The sequence below is a fragment of the Bemisia tabaci genome, chromosome 8 (genome assembly GCF_918797505.1).
Source record: "Bemisia tabaci chromosome 8, PGI_BMITA_v3".
Lineage (NCBI taxonomy): Eukaryota > Metazoa > Arthropoda > Insecta > Hemiptera > Aleyrodidae > Bemisia > Bemisia tabaci.
The window spans coordinates 35351759-35367974 of NC_092800.1; the positions used below are offsets into that span (position 1 = coordinate 35351759).

The 16216-nt window shown below is 37.8% G+C and overlaps 3 protein-coding genes across 8 annotated transcripts in view; 2 read left to right on the plus strand and 1 right to left on the minus strand.

Moving 5' to 3' along the window:
- Positions 1-65: 65 nt before the first annotated feature.
- LOC109030297 (uncharacterized) lies at positions 66-10332 on the minus strand. 4 transcript variants are annotated; one of them, XM_019041188.2, is made up of 4 exons: positions 10100-10237; positions 9386-9544; positions 5506-5748; positions 67-3603 (listed from the first exon to the last, which is right to left on the minus strand). In XM_019041188.2, exon 4 carries the CDS (start codon positions 3584-3586, stop codon positions 1142-1144), a length of 2445 nt encoding a protein of 814 aa, XP_018896733.2. In that variant the 5' UTR covers positions 3587-3603; positions 5506-5748; positions 9386-9544; positions 10100-10237; the 3' UTR covers positions 67-1141. The 4 variants fall into 4 exon arrangements, with proteins under 4 accessions (XP_018896736.2, XP_018896733.2, XP_018896735.2 ...); XM_019041190.2 differs by lacking the exon at positions 10100-10237 and adding an exon at positions 10238-10332 and having other exon boundaries at positions 68-3603; positions 5520-5748; XM_019041187.2 differs by having other exon boundaries at positions 68-3603; positions 5520-5748.
- Positions 6890-11525, plus strand: LOC109035279 (uncharacterized). Its single transcript, XM_072303587.1, has 2 exons — positions 6890-8267; positions 11431-11525. Exons 1-2 carry the CDS (start codon positions 6890-6892, stop codon positions 11523-11525), a joined length of 1473 nt encoding a protein of 490 aa, XP_072159688.1.
- Positions 11526-11627: 102 nt separating this feature from the next.
- LOC109030267 (WD repeat-containing protein WRAP73) overlaps positions 11628-16216 on the plus strand; it is a 47006-nt gene continuing 42417 nt past the window's right edge. For all 3 annotated transcript variants that reach the window (XM_019041146.2, XM_072303656.1, XM_019041145.2), the window contains exons 1-5: positions 11628-11827; positions 12851-13033; positions 13267-13446; positions 14561-14800; positions 15906-16056. In XM_019041146.2, coding sequence (XP_018896691.2) covers positions 11681-11827; positions 12851-13033; positions 13267-13446; positions 14561-14800; positions 15906-16056 — 901 coding nt within the window. In that variant the 5' untranslated portion in view covers positions 11628-11680. The remainder of the gene's footprint in view (positions 11828-12850; positions 13034-13266; positions 13447-14560; positions 14801-15905; positions 16057-16216) is intronic.

Here is a 16216-nt window from a genome sequence, read left to right on the forward strand (position 1 = left end):
AGTTCCACAATTAGCAACAGTGGAATGCTTTTGGTTCCTTTTTGTAAAATGCAATCCATATGTTATGATGTATGTTATAAGTTACATAATGAGTATCTAGCTCGTTGAATTGCAAAAAGAGAACAACTTCGTCCAGGATGCATTGCTGTGGAAACAAAAATAGGTATTTTCCAGATGTTTCCGAACTTACCCATTTTCAACCCAAAACGTTCCGAAAATATTTTAGTTTCTACAGCCTTTTATCCCGAACGAAGTCATGGGCACCGCTGATATTTTTAATTACTTAGTCGTTTGTAATCTAAAATTGGTTGCACAAATTTGTAAATGCCACAGTAAAAGGACGGCTGCGAGAACTAGGAGAATAATTCCTTAATGACTTTCATCTCTACCTGCAGAAACATAGGATAGGAAGATAATGCTGTATCAGATGAACGAAACAAGAACTTATGAAGAAGTTGAATTTATTTTTAACAATGGAACAAATGAATGGATCACATAAATTAAGCCGATTGAACCATCCTCAACAATTTTATCACACAAATTGACAGAATAAACACAAAAGGAGAGAAACATCAATATTTAAAGTACATACAGCTTAAAAGATTTACAGTTAAATGGAAACAGAGATAATCATTGTACCAAAATTTACCCTATTAAAAATATAACAGTGCTAAAAACTTAAAAAAAATGACAAATTGGAAGGTACAAAAAATCAATTCAAGAGGAAATAGTGAAGAAAGATTGAGAAAGTACAATCAATTGGTAAAGTAGAATGACTTATTACATGAACTGAATTCCCACTAAAATTTTAGAGACAAGGACACACAAAGTAGTTGGTCAATACTTATCTTTGTATCAAGATTTTTAAAATCAATAGGAAATCGACAGGAGCAAAATAGTCACTTCATAATATCTCATCTGAAAACAAGTGCTAAAATTATTAGACGGTAAATCATATCTTCGTAGACTTGAAAATTGGAACAGCAAGAAACATAGAGACAATTTCGATACAGCAGTGTAAGTTTAGGTCGATCATTGATAAGTTAGGGTGGGAAGTCAAAAACCTGTTTCAAAATTCCCTGACTCATCACCGTAAATCGACAAAACTTTGTGTCACACAAAGAGTCTCTGCTTTATCAGATTAGTTTTGAAGTTTCTCAGGCTCTAAGCGAGTTACAAGATCAGATAAAACAGTATTCACGTGGATGATAGTATTTTCAGGGACTGCATTTTCTTGAGCTGCATTTAAAAACTGTTGAAGAACGGAGATATTGCTTGCCATCTGTCCGAGAATATTTTCTATTTTTCCAGAGGGGTTGGATGAGGTCTCAACAGCACTCTCGGAATCACTATGGAGTTCTTCACCATTGTATTCAGTTTCAAAAAAGTAAAAACTTTCTTCAGAGGGAACAAAAGGGTCACCTCTAGTGAGATAAGACTGAAGTTTATGAATGTGCTTGCACAAAGGATGGTGGTCGGAGCAGCTGCATACGAAAATATGGGAACATAGGCCATGGCACTTTGCTTCAGTGCACTTAGAAGAACACATTTCAAGATTACATAACTCCTTGCAGCGTTCTATATAACATATTTCACAACTTTTGGTATCAACAGACTTTATTTCCCAGAGCCTGTCTTCAATTTGCTCTACGATCATATTGTCTTTCATTAAAAGGCCTCGTTTGTGTCTTTCTAGAATATCTTGATGTTGAACAGAAAAGCCGACATCAGCTTCCTTAAGCCGAGTGCAGTGGTCATCCCTTTCAATATCGTACAGAATAAGAATGAGGTCATCTAGTCTCTTATTCACTTTACGCTTGAGGTACTCAGTTTTCAATCTATTATGAAAGGAGTCAAGATATCCTATTGTATTTACTTCTCCATGAGGGAAGTTCCTGTGACACCTCGACCACTTTTCTACTCTTTTCCAATACTGGTCCTCTAAGTATGACATAAAGTCGGAGGTAGCCGGATTATTTCCGTACTTGCTTAGGAAATCATCTTTTAACTTAAAAAATGAACTCTTACTCGCAGTATTCATTATGACTTTAATTTCGGACAACATTGTATTGAATAAATCAAGAGGGACTTTGGCTCTTAGGTTTTCTTCAAGGTTCTTGAGGACATGCCATACACACAATATATGCTTTATTTCCTGAGAAAACCCTGCATTTGCAGCATTTATCAAAGTAGGATCATCATCAGTTATCACAAAGCTCAGTGGTACTTCATTATTTAGCCTAGCATCTAAAGTTTGAAAAAAAAACTTGATTGTATTAGCATCAGACTTGCTAGTAATTAGATGGGCAACCGGCCAGCCACGACGATTATCGTCGACGACCATTACAGTAAACAGTTCGTATTCGCATTGATTGGTCCCATGAGTCACACCAACAATTATTATTTTGGAACCATATCTTTTCATTAGATCTAACTGTCTGTCTGTTTGGAAGGCAAACATAAATAAATCTTCAGAATTAGAAAGCTCATCAATTTCAGCGGGTCCATGAACAACTTTCTTTCCACATGGCTTATAAATTAAAAGAGAATTATCTTTTGCAATGATCTCATGGGCTAGCAAAAAAACAGATTCGACATCGTCCTGATGTAGCCGACATTTCATACGCCTCCTTCGTTCTCGTTCTAAAATTAATTTTTTTTGAAGAATACTAGCTTTTGTGTCATGCACACCAAGATTATTTTTTGGGAGGAAGCGCTCTTTTGTGATCTGATGGACAACTGTTGGTGGTATGTTTTCTGCAAGTCTTTCATTGATGTATGTAGACATTGCAGCCGGTAGGGGGTGATGTAGCGTATCTTTCGGTTTGCAAACGTGGCTATGAGTCGGGTAATAATCTACAATAACAGATTTGTTCTGAGACACTGTAACTTTAATTTTTGCGATACAATAATGTCCTACTTTTACTCTTCCTTTGTTGCGGCATTTACTTGAGACTGGTGAAAGCTTTTTATGCGACTTTTGCGGGCCATCATGTTGGCAGTAGTAATGTTTCACCAACTTTGATGCCTGACCTGTTCGAGCAGAAAAGTACGAAAATGTGCTTTCTTCTTCCTTTTCCTTCCACGCTTTAAATTCATCAATAGATGCAAAAGTTTTAGTTACCTTGGGACGGATGGTGATTTCATCTTTATGAACTGAAGACATATGATTAATCAGTTGGGTTTTGAAGAAGAATTTTAGGAGACAACCCTTTACGAGGCAAGGGGTTTTGTTTCTCCGGTGTTGAGATTCTGAAGTTCCAGGTGAACAAGTCTTCAAATGAGTGGTTAAATTTTGTTTTAAATTGAACGATGAATTACAATGAGCACATGAAAATGTGGGTGGACGTCTATCGGCATTGGCACTGCAATAACCTTCATGACGATTACGGCTTCTTTTAAGAGAAAAATTAGATCTACAAAACTTACAAATAAAAGAATTGGTGTTGAGTTTTTTTGAAGCTTTATCATCATTAGTTAAAATAGATCTACGAGGTGGTTTACGAGGTGGTGGCTGCTTCCGTAATTTTTTCTTGTTTGGCTGAGATATGTTATTGGACAAATCACTTTCACTGAGGCCCTCCATCACGGCAAAGTATACACCTGCAAACCAAAGAGAATGTGTGAGGCTGAGCATTTCAGAAAGGTAAAATAGAGACCTATTGTATAAATTATCTGTTTTGCCTTTAACCTGCAGCTTCATTTATTTGCTTGCCCTCAATCTGCACTGCGGCATGATTTTGACATTGGAGGGGTGAGACAGAAAGTACATATAGACAAACATGTGTTTGCATTGGGCAACTATCTATAGCAATGGACTTCTTACAAATTTTGTAACATGCATTTGATTGCTGGCTAAGCTGTATATAACATAGTTATTGATTACAAAAAAAAAAAAAAAAAAAAAAAAAAAAAAAAAAAAAACTGAGTTATAAGCCAAAATAAACAAGTAATAACTCAAATTACATGTAGATGAGAAATAGTATACGTATTTTTTCTCATCTACATGTAGTTTGAAATATAACTTGTTCATTTTGGTTTGTAGCTTGTTTTTTTAAATCAATAACTATGTTTTGTAACAAGCTTGTAACCCACTTCTTGATCCCCTTAAAATTAATAATGTTGGTTGAAAAATATGAAAAAAAAACTCACACCGGCACAATTATTTCTACACTCCTGGACGGACACAGTAAGCAAACAGCTAACAGGATCCCTACCCAAGTAGCAGTGATCGCGATAAATTGCGATTTAATTGGAGAATGTATCGCGATTTTATCGACGTCGCGATTTATTGCAATATTATCGGGAGAAAAATCGCGATAAATTGCAACAAAATCGCGATATTATCGAACGCGATTTTATAGAGATAAAATTGCAATAAATTGCAATTTTTCATTAACGCATGAATGACGCATATGAAAGATGTTTCTATTCCGCCGCCGCCGTTTTTACCGAGATCCGTTGGTAACTTAACCATCTCATTTTTTTTTATCAATTATTAGTATAATGTTACAAAGACAGACTGGTAAGCTTACCTGAAAACCGGTATTTTTACTGATTTTTTCAGGTAAGAATACCACTTTTATTGGTAATCAATCCCCGGTAACTTTACCATTTTATCTCGGTAATTCTACCACAGTCGATAAAAACTATTGGCGTTTTTCCCAAGGTCCATCGGTAACTTTGCCATCTCACTATTATTGGTAATTTTACAGAGACAGAATGATGAGATTACCAATAGAACCTTATTTTACCAACCGTATTTCAAGGTATGAAATAAAATACAGAGGAGGGAAAATTAAAAAAAAAAAAAAAAAAAAAAAAAAAAAAAAAAAAAAATCCAATGAAAAATCGGTGTCAGTCAACGCAAAGACATAAGTTGTGAGGTTGCGAAGCGCCGATCCATGTATAAGAGGCTTCAATTCGCACACGCAAGTCATATAGCGGTCATAGCATAGTGACAATGTGCTGGCCTTCCACCGTAGCGATTGGGGTTCGAATCCCCGCGGAGGCTCCGGGGATTTTACGCTCGTCTTCGTCAAAGGACCTGACGGCTGAACCTAACGGCAATCGGCTGACAACTTTAACCCCTTTTTTTTGGCGATTTTATCAATCGCTAGGATCATCAACATCTGAGCGATCATCCTCGATCTTATCGCGATAAAATCGCAATTTTTTCGGGCCGATAAAATCGCAATAAAATCGCGAAAAGATCGAGGATAATCGCTCAAATGTTGATGATCCTAGCGATTTTATCGCCGATAAAATCGAGGATAATCGCGACTTTATCGGCGATAAAATCGCGATTTTTCCGTTGAAAAATGCTACTTGGGTACCTGCACTACAGCTGTTGCTGCAAAACAGTAGAGCACATAGGTAAGGATAAGATATTGTACTATTTCTTTGGGAGGAGGGGGGGGGGGAGGTAAGTTCTCTATTTTTGATTTGGTTTTAACTGGGTAAAAAAAACCTGAGAGAAACCGGACAAATAAGATGAAATTTTACCAAAATTTACTTACTTTCTATCAGAAAGTTTGACAGGCGTTATGTCAGACAACTACAGTTTGGTTTGGCATAGGTATTGACTGGGTAACCAGTTTCGTTCAAATCATCTGTTGTGAGAGTCCAGCATAATCTCTCTCTCCCCGCTCCATTCACCAACAATAACCGATAACTGAGATCTATTTCTGTGGAGGGATCAAAGGTTCCCTGACGGGATAATACTCCAACTTCAAGGTGTCTGACAACCTGAGAAATAATTGAGACAAAAATTTCTACAGTATTCTGATGATATAAATTAGGGCTGTGCGAGTGTTCGAATTTCAAGTCGAGTCGAGCCCAGTATCGAGCACTTGACTTAGCTCGAGTGCCGATAACACAAGTTTTTTCGATTTTTTTGAGCTTTCCTGAGCTAGAAACACCAAAAGAGTCCAACTCTTAATATTTTAATCATTCTATTATTATTTTTGGTTTTTCAATCATTTTTTATTGTAAAATTACAAGATAAAACTCAAAATTACTTGAACTCAACTCCAACTCGACTCAGCTTGAGGATCATTTTAGAATCTCGAAAAAATTCAAACTTGGTTTAAAATGGTGGAGAAATACTTGAACTCTGTTCGAACCCGAAAAACTAGGCTCGCACAGCCCTGATGAAATACCTAGCCCACCAGTGATGTGGCGCCTACATAAAACTCCTTCTGATTTATTTCTGCAATCAATACAAAAATGTGGGTTATAGGACTTTTGGTCCAATTTTTTTGTCCACAAATTTTTTCGTCCAATTTATTTTGTCCACGACTTTTTGTCCTTGAAATCTGGTCCAAGTTAAATTCGTCCTGGTAAATAGTTAGTCCTACGCATTTGTTCGTCCAGTGGTATTAGGTCACATTTCTGTGGTCCAGTAAGGTAAAAAAGTTATGTCCAAAACTCACGTCCAATGAGGCCGTTTCAGCTACTTCCTTTCAGCTTTCAGCTACTTTCAGTCATCGTCTGAGTCTTCTTCGTCCGAGTCCGGTGGATCTGCGCGTGGCGTGTGAATCAATTGGCGTTAAGATCAATTTATTTCGTAGCTATGGAGACCCTTAAATTTAATCCCAACATCGAAAGAAAAAACATCGAAGAGGTTATTTTAAAATTTTCGTTTAAAATTCAATGACGGTATATATTTTTGTTTTGAAATTTTATTAGTGTGGGTGACATTTGTTGATATACCATCCCCAAATCGAAAGAAGAAACATCAAAGAGGTGATTTTAAAATTTTCGTTCAAAATTCAATGACTGTATATATTTTTGTTTTGAAATTTTATTAGTATGTGTGACGTTTGTTGATATACTGAAATGGCTCCAACAGTGATACAGAGTAAACGCGACAAGCCCCTCCTTGTCAATGAAGGGTTTGTGTACCATCACCATTCGTACAATAAAGATAGGACGAGTAAGTACTGGAGGTGTGGAGAGGCAAACATGCAATGCGAGATGCGTCACTAATACGAACGTGGAAGAACTAGTTGTTTATAAGTGCGATATCTCAACTCATTTGCATCTCCCGGATCATGCTGCAGTGGAGGCAATGCAGATCGTGCAAAATATTCGAGAATTAGCAGCTGAGCAACCGAATGCAAGACCCAGCGACGTTATAAGAACAGGGGTAGGAAACGTTGAAGAAGAAGTCAGCGTCAAACTACCGGAGGAAAATCATCTTAAGCGTATGGTTAACAGAAGACAGAACAAGGAAAGGCCGCGTTTACCAGGTCCAAATACGGTAAATTTTGAGATAACCGCTCCTTATGATAGAACTCGATCTGATCAGCTATTTTTACTGTACAACAGTGGTCGTGAGGGTGCCAATCGTACACTGATCTTTTCCACCAGTGAGAATCTTAGGATTTTGGCAGCGAGTGATACACTTCTGACTGATGGAACTTTTAAAGTTGTACCGCGGCAATTCCTTCAACTGTACACTCTGCACGGAGTCATTTTGGACACTGTCTTCCCATTTGTTTTTGTTTTAACGACACGAAAAGATGAGGGCACGTATGCAGACATATACCGTCAAGTGAAGGACATAGCAGCCGAACTAGATATTCATTTCAGCTTTCAATTTTTAAATACTGACTTTGAAGCAGCAAATATAAACGCGGTAAAAGAAGCACTCCCCAACGCTCGCATCGTCGGTTGCTTATTCCACTTTTCCCAGTCCTTATGGCGTCAGATTGTTAGCCGAGGGCTGCGGGCCGATTATTTAAATACAGAAGAACCCGAGTTACGACGTAACTTACTGGAACTCATGGCTCTGCCGTTCATCCCTCCTGCAGATTTGGTGGAAACTTTCATTTTTCTCTATGAGGAAATAGACGACGCTTTAACCGAATTTGCGACGTACGTTGACCACACGTACGTGCGTGGCAAACCAGCTCGGGGAAGAAGACGTGCGGTACCTCCCCTGTTCCCTCCCGAAACATGGAACGTCTACAACTTAGTTTTGGCAGATCGTATTAGAACAAACAACGCAGTTGAGGGCTTTCACTCAAAATTCAACCAAATCGTCGGCACGCATCATGCTAACATTTGGAAGCTCATTGACGCTTTTAAAAAGGTTCAACAGGACACAGAGCGTACGTTAACACAGGCTCAGGGGGGTCATCGCCGCTTTAAACCACCGGTGAGCAAGAAGTACACTACCAATCAGGCAATGATTGCCAACATCGTCCGAAATTACCAACATTACAAGGACACGAACTCACTTAAGAAGTACCTCCGAGCATGTGCGTACCACCTCAAGTTGCACACGCCACGCGCAGATCCACCGGACTCGGACGAAGAAGACTCAGACGATGACTGAAAGTAGCTGAAAGCTGAAAGGAAATAGCTGAAACGGCCTCATTGGACGTGAGTTTTGGACATAACTTTTTTACCTTACTGGACCACAGAAATGTGACCTAATACCACTGGACGAACAAATGCGTAGGACTAACTATTTACCAGGACGAATTTAACTTGGACCAGATTTCAAGGACAAAAAGTCGTGGACAAAATAAATTGGACGAAAAAATTTATGGACAAAAAAAATTGGACCAAAAGTCCTGTAACCAAAAATGTGTGCTATTGGTATTAAAATTTATACTTCTGTTTGGCTCAGAAACAGTAGAGTTCTCAGATCTTTGACGTTTTTTGAGAGCAACCGGCTCTTCAAATAATAAACTCTTCTCGCACTTCAAAGGGAGATGACTAAAACAAATTATGCCTTTAATCTGTTGGTTAAAAAAAAAAATACCTGGGGAGACTTGGAAACATAGTAATAATCCAACATTGTTTCCGTCAAGGTATAATTTTAATAAAATTTACGACCACTTCCACTAATTGAGTTATTATAAGGAAGCACGATTATCAACTATGCTTAATTTCTTTATAAACATATTCCTTGATATGTTTAAATACATCCCTTGTTGAAAGTTGCCTTCCACGATATAATTAATACTCTTAGAGAGTCAATGTTTTAGGCCAATTCAAGATGAGTAGTAGTGGCAAGGGGCTTTGTATAGAAACAGGCTCTCAAATGTGATGACATCGAAAATTCAAGATGTCAACAGGTGGCGACTAATTTAGCAAGACCTCTAGAGCGGATTTGTTGTATGTTGAGACGAAAGTCAAGTATTGTTTAGGTCACCTCTCATCAGTGGTGCTATCTGACTGCATGTATTAACCTGATTAAGAGGTGCTGATTCAGAGGTAATCAGAGATTGACATTTGTCTCAACATACGATGCGTCCATTCTACTTTGGTTATCATATTAGGTATGCATTAAGTAAGCAGAAAAAATTGTGATTCAATAAAAAAATTCAACCACTTGTGGAGTTGAATAAGAAATTGTATAAGTAAATACCTTGTGCATGAGATGATGAAAGAAGAAATCTTCAGGAAGACTGATAATGGACTATTTAGCAGCAATCTGTACTCTACATTTTCAATAAGAATAAACTGTTCCATCCACTTTGTCCTTTTCGCTTACCACAAACTGAGTTTGAGACAACCAACTGAGAACCTGAGAAGAAGAGAAGATGTGAAATTATAAGCAACAGAGGCAATTCATGCTACTTATCGCTACGCACATACATGAGGAACCACAAAAGGCCAGTGTCCTATGAAAGCACCGATCAGTTGAAAAGTTGGATTCTCATCCATTTGGCTTGACTTGAAAGCCGATGGTCAAAAATAAAATTTGATAAACCGAATTAGGGATGCTAAACAGAAAGGAATTAACCCACATATTCAAAGCTATTTAGCTAGGATACTTATTAATTGATGGGTTCATGCAGTGTAGGTAAATTTTGCGTCTCAGATCAGAATCCAACCTTCATCTCCGCAGAACAGGATCCAAGTTTAGGAGTTCATTCACGCTATTAGGACTCAGTTCTCGAAACCAGGTCATTGGACGATTCCTGCTTCATAAAAGTTATTCAAAACGGTTGGTAGATTTAAAATGCTGAATAGCGAATAGCCATCAGACGATAGAGTTGTGAACCATCCATGGGTACTTAATTTGTAGATAAGATTAATGAGCCTGAAATCATGGTACATACTTCAGCTGAGCACTAACCTTTGAATTGATGACTAGCATTTCAAAAATTCCAATTTCGGCACAAATTAGCGGCAAAAAAAGTAACATTTCATCATTACATTCTCGAAATTCAAACTCCGAGACAAGAATACTGAGACAACAAAAATGTCAACAAACCTGGATTCCACGTTTCGTTATTCGTGTTTCCGCCCGGCGCCCGCCACAGATCAGTCAAATTGGTTCAAATTGCTACATTTTCCCAGTTATTCCACTTTTCGAACAAAAGGAATCTTAACGGCAAATTCTGAACCAGACGTTTTGATTGGTCCAGAGCGGTTCATTCCATTTATTCCGAGTTGAACCAAAATAAGCGGGAATTTCAAATAATTCCGGATATCCTGTTAACCAATTCGTTTCCGTTTCCGGTAAAACAATGTTGACAAATTTACGAACACTCGTTGGGTAAAACTGACAACACTGTTATACCGGAAACGGAAACGATTTGGCAAACAGGATATCCGGAATTTGTAAAACTGACAACACTGCTACTGAAAACAAACAAATTTGGAATTATTTGAAATTCCCGCTTATTTTGGTTCAACTCGGAATAAATGGAATGAACCGCTCTAGACCAATCAAACAAAGGGAACAATGAACAAGACCCGCTAGTTTCCGTTCTAAGGGGTTTTCTTTTTTTGATCGGTGGTACCGCCGATCACCAAACTGTGTTCGTTAATTGATCCGTCGGTGCTGACGTCACGACCGGTGGAAGTACGACCGGTGGATTTGGTACCACCGATCAGTGATCGGAGTGATCGGTCATTTCTCCGATCACAGCTCCACCGGTGGACAACCTAACCTTACTTCAGCCAGATCTCAGGCCAAAAACAAGCAAACAAACGAGAAATCGTGAGTATTTCGCGCCTCCCGCCGTCGCTGAGTCTGATGATTCTGCTTGGATCGTCATTGTCGCCTATGTATTGAATTATGTAATATTTTTAGTGATATTTTCCCCCGTACTTTATTTGTAGCAAAAAAGGAGTTAATGCTGGTACATTGAGTATATATTTGCACTATTGCAGTATCATTGCGGTAAAGGTTTGATGAGAGGAAGAAATCCATTTGTTTACATTGGTGGAAAGTGTGTTCTTAAACTCCCGACTGATCGCGGGCAATTTCGTACCAAAATGGCGGCCGATGGATTTCCATCGGTGGATTTAGGCAGATCTACCGATCAAAAAAAGAAAACCCCTCTAGTTTCCGTCTCTTTCCGTCAGCTTTCGCTGGCGATCGGTTTGTTTACATTACAATGCCGCAAATTTGAAATTTGAATTTGAAAAATGAAATGTGAAGTCTCATGTGCTTGTGAGTATTTTTTGTGTGTTTCCCTAATAAAGTTATATCCTGCCTCAAATTATCCAGGTTTGAGTATTCTTCGTCCCCTCAAACGTTTCGTACCTCTTGATTGTGAAAATCTTTCATTGTTGTTCTTTTACTGACGGAATACATAGACTCGATACTTGTCGAAGAAACGCTCCCAAAATCGTTTCCATGCACTCTTTACTCTTTACATGGAGCTACTCATGACTTTTAGAGTATCTTCCCGTGATCAAATCAAGAATGGATGTCATCAAACGTTTTGATGCTAAGCTGTGTCGGTTCTCTCTTTGCAATAGATATTTCGCCTACTCTGGATCGGACACGCTGTTTGTAGAAGATATCTCGACAGGCAAGTCGAGACAATACAAATGCCATCACACTATTGAAGCAAGTACCTTTTATTATGCACTTAAATTTAAGTAATTTTTCTCTCAAAATTTTGCCCAGCCTTTTTTCCAGGCAAGGTTGACAAGCGATAATGGTTGCAGAGGCTGAATGAGCAAAACCTAAGACAGTGGAGCATGTAAGAATAGATGGGCAGTTGTGGAAACTATTCCTTTAAGGCAGTTATATGGATTAGATTATGTCAAATATGCATCAATATTTCATGATTGTAGAGAGCGCAGAGAAGCGCACTTCATTGGCTCTAAAGAATAAGAAGAACCTGGTTTGCCCAGCAAAAGGTCAAAAATGTAAGAACCCTCACCAGATTAGTTAGCAATTGCTTATTTTGATAGCAAGCCGATTCTCATATCTGCAGGTGGTGGCATCTTTGTCCGTCATTTATCCCAAATCGGTAGTAGATGGCAGCAGCTTAGCCGTTTGCAAATGGTTTAAAGTCAGTTCTACACTTATCTAATGCAAGCTCTACCTTTTTAGGACGTTTTCTTACCTGTGCTGACATCTATTTTATCAGAAAAAAATTATGGTAGATCACTGTCAACCATTTTCCCGAAAAATTTATTGCGGGTGCATGAAAGATGACAAAGTATAGGAAACCGTATGGAATAAAGTTGGTTGGTCTCCCTGTGAGAGTTCATGTTAAAATATTTTTGCTTTGTCTGATGGAGATGACAGTGTTCGATTTCTATCATTAATATGCCAAGGGTCAAATTAGTTGTCAAACCATCTTTGCTCCACATTGACTGATTGTAGCAATGTTCATTCAGTGATTCAAAAGCTGGTAAAACTGGAATTGGATCATTTGCATTCAATCTAGTTTACAATCCTAGAGGTACCTTATAGCCTTGTTTTTACTGGCATGGTCAGTGTTTTTTGTAGCATGGGAAGCTAAACTTATGCCTACTGATTTAAAAGATTCTTTAAAAGGAGAAAACAAAATTTGTCATCTAATTTTTATATTTGAAGTAGCCATGTACTTATTTAATAGTTCTGTTGACTTCATTGCAGGACATAGCATGGTCACCTGATTCAGAGTTCATCTGCTGCGGTCAGTATAAAAATGGGACAGTGCAAATTTTTTCTCTCTGTGCACCCCTGTGGAGATTCAACCTCGAAAGCGGTCAAGATAGCATTGCTGACGGAATATGGAGCCCTGATAGCCGACATTTTCTCACAACTGCCCAATTCATGGTAGGCACTTGTTCTTGACTCCCCTCTATACGATTTTATGTGATGCAGCTGGGGTGAATGGCTAAGGGTCAATTTTTTTAGTTTTTTGCGCCTACTGAAGCAAAATCAACCCTTCAAAGCTGTGGTATAGTTAATTGTTTTTTTCAGAGGTCAAAACCTAGGTACTTTCCTCAAATAGAGAATTTTTTCTGTGCTGTATCCAAAATTTTATTTATGTTTCTTTCGATTTTCAGGAATACATCACTATTTGGTCTCTAGTGAACAAAACAGCTTGTTACATTCAGTTGCTGAAGCCCATTGCCCACCCAGCCATCAAATTTAGTCCTGATGGAAAATATTTAGCATTACTGGAAGCTGAGGGCACGGAGGACTTTCTATCAGTTTTTCACTCATCGTCATGGGAAAAATTGTGTGTAAGTTTTTATCATCATTATTTGATCAACGGTGAAGCTACAAATGCAGACTGTGTTTGCAGTGCTTCAAAATCTCCGCTCCATTTTATTTTGTTAATAATATAATTAATGGAGAACAAACCAATGCTATCACTTGAAATTTTCACAAAATATTCTTTGCACCTAAAAGAAAAATCAGGGAAGTATTCAAGAAATGACATCGAGTATTTTCCCATTCAAGATTTGAAGGATGACAGGAAGTCTGCAACATTGCAAACAAAGATAAGCGTACCTGCAGTTTCATTGTCGCATGGTGGATTGTATCATAGGGCAAGCTGGTCATGACGTCTTGCTTGTCTTGGCTTCCTCACCCACGTAGTGGTTTAAGTCATAAAACATATCAAGCTTCATGTTTTTTATGAATTTTTTGTTGCAGATTTCATTTTTCATGACAGTTTTACTGATTATTGCATTTAAAGAAGTCTTCTAACACAGTTTCGGGGAAAAGTTGATTATTTTGTTTAACAAACAGATTAGTTTGCATATTTTAAGCGCATTTCATAACTTGTCAGTTTTTCAGGGAATTTGTTGTCCATAAACTTGTAAAAATTAAGTGAAAAATGCCTGTTAAAAGGTCTAGTGATCATCTAATTCATACACGCTATTAAAAGAGAAAAAAATTATTGTGACTCTACAGAGAGAAGAGAAAAAGCTCCCTCATTTCTAAAGGGGTTCCTCTCTAGCTTTTTTTTAATCAAAGTAAACAATAAGGGGGATGGACAAGGGAGAAAAATACGGAACATCAATACCAAGCCTTCCTTATTAAAACTCCAGCAGGTCACCATTGTGAGTGAGTTTGCATAATTACAATTAGTTATCTAATTGAGAACCCTCAACTTAACTTTTGCTGCTGAAGCTTAAGTGACCTTACTTTTCCTCATTACCATCCAATTTTCCGAAGAGATTAAACTTTCCCGAAAAAAAATTCAGGTGCTAAATCACTTGAGTTTTTTATGTATCCGAAAAAGTCTCATAGTAGTGAGGATAATGTGCATATATTTTTGGGATGGATTCAGTGAATTTTTTGTGTAGAAAGCTTTGTTTGAACTTTGAGCCGTTTTTTCTTATTTTCTAGACATTCAAGTGCTCCAAATACATCAACTCATCGGGTGGGCTTGCCTGGTGCCCAGATAGCGAAAAAATCTGTGTGTGGGACAGTCAGCTGAATTGCTGCCGAATTCTTGTTTGCAAGGTGTCGTCGCAATCTGTTATTGCCTCCTATGCAGAGCCTACAATTAACAAACCAGCAGGGATTCACTCGGCCTCGTGGTCTCCGTCAGGACAGCTATTACTTCTAGCATCTTACGATAATAAGGTGAGCATTGCGAGTCAACTTATTGTCAGAATGTGGTGGAACAAGAACCTTCAAAAATTTTGGATAATCCTGTTTTACATGTTGTCAAGGTTGCTGCGATCAGGGAATACCTACTGGGAAAGCTGGCAAATGTCAGGGATAATGACAAAAGTGTCAGGAAAAAATTATTAATTTAACTTTATCTGCTTTTTAGAATAAGTTTGATGTTACAACAAATTTTGCCTGAAAACCATTTCTAATCATAACTTTTTAACCATCTGGTGTATCTTCAATGGTCAGGGAATTTTACTCAAATATGTCAGGGGAATCAGGAAAATGTCAGGGAATTTCATTCTCTAAAATGTGTGGCAACCCTGTGCAATGAATTCCTAGTCTCCTATTCACTCCAGATTTCCTTAACTTTTGCCTTTAGAATTTCGCTGCATACTTTACTTACGGCTCCCATGACCAATAATTTTCTAAAATTATCGTAATTTTGCCTATGATCTCTCTTATGAATCGCAGTAACCTAAGATTCCTTCCATTCCATTGGAATGGCAGACCCATGCAAATGGTCTTGTATCAAACTTCATAGGTGTTCTCCGTGTCTAGGTAGTTTGGAACACTTTTTCAAAAATCTGAAACCCCATTTTTGCTGAAATCAATTCAAATATGTAACCCCAAAAAAAATGTTAGTGTTAAAAGTTTGCAAAAAACTCATGTTGCCTCATACCCTGCTTTCATGTTTAAGGCTTTTGTAGCAAATTTGTGTAAAATTCTCTTTCAGAATAGTATTTCCAAAATTTTGTATTGTGAAGGAGTTCTCTTATATCGATGGTGAAACTGCAAAATCTTGTTGGCATTGTTTCAAAGCCTATGCTACTATTTTATTTTTTTTAAGGGGAACAAATCGATGTAACAGCTCAAAATTTTCCCAGAATATTCTTCACATATAGTAAAAAAATCAAGTGAGTTTTCAAAACATGACATTAAGCAGTACTGCACTTAAAAACTGAAGTATGACAGGAAGTCTGCTCTGTTAGAAACCAAGATAAACGTTTTTGAAGTTTCGCAGTCAATATAAAAGGTAACGCTGTTTGTAAGATTTTGTTCATGTTCATTGCAGATTCGTGTGCTGAATAATATCACTTGGACGTCCATCTCTGAATTTGATTGTGGTCAAAGAGTCACTGGACGGGATAATTTTATTTACACCCAAGTCATAAGTAAACCCTCTCCAATGGTTTCCAGCAATTCCACTCATATCAAAGCATCATGTAAGTTTTTTCACCTTCTTCTCTCATATGCATCCCCTTTAATTAATTGCAATAAAATCCATTCCAAATTGAGCTCAAAGTCCGTGTGAAGATGTGGAGCCTTTTTTTTTTTGATTGTTTGTGATTTGGCGCGTACCTCATCGGCTGATAGGAGGAGATG

Bases quoted from the DNA above. Each gene is read 5' to 3' on its own strand.
- LOC109030297 (XM_019041191.2), bottom strand. From the start codon at position 3,586: ATGGAGGGCCTCAGTGAAAGTGATTTGTCCAATAACATATCTCAGCCA.
- LOC109035279 (XM_072303587.1), top strand. From the start codon at position 6,890: ATGAAGGGTTTGTGTACCATCACCATTCGTACAATAAAGATAGGACGA. The intron at 8,268-11,430 runs GTGCGTACCACC...TGTGCTTGTGAG, and splicing joins TAAGAAGTACCTCCGAGCAT to TATTTTTTGTGTGTTTCCCT.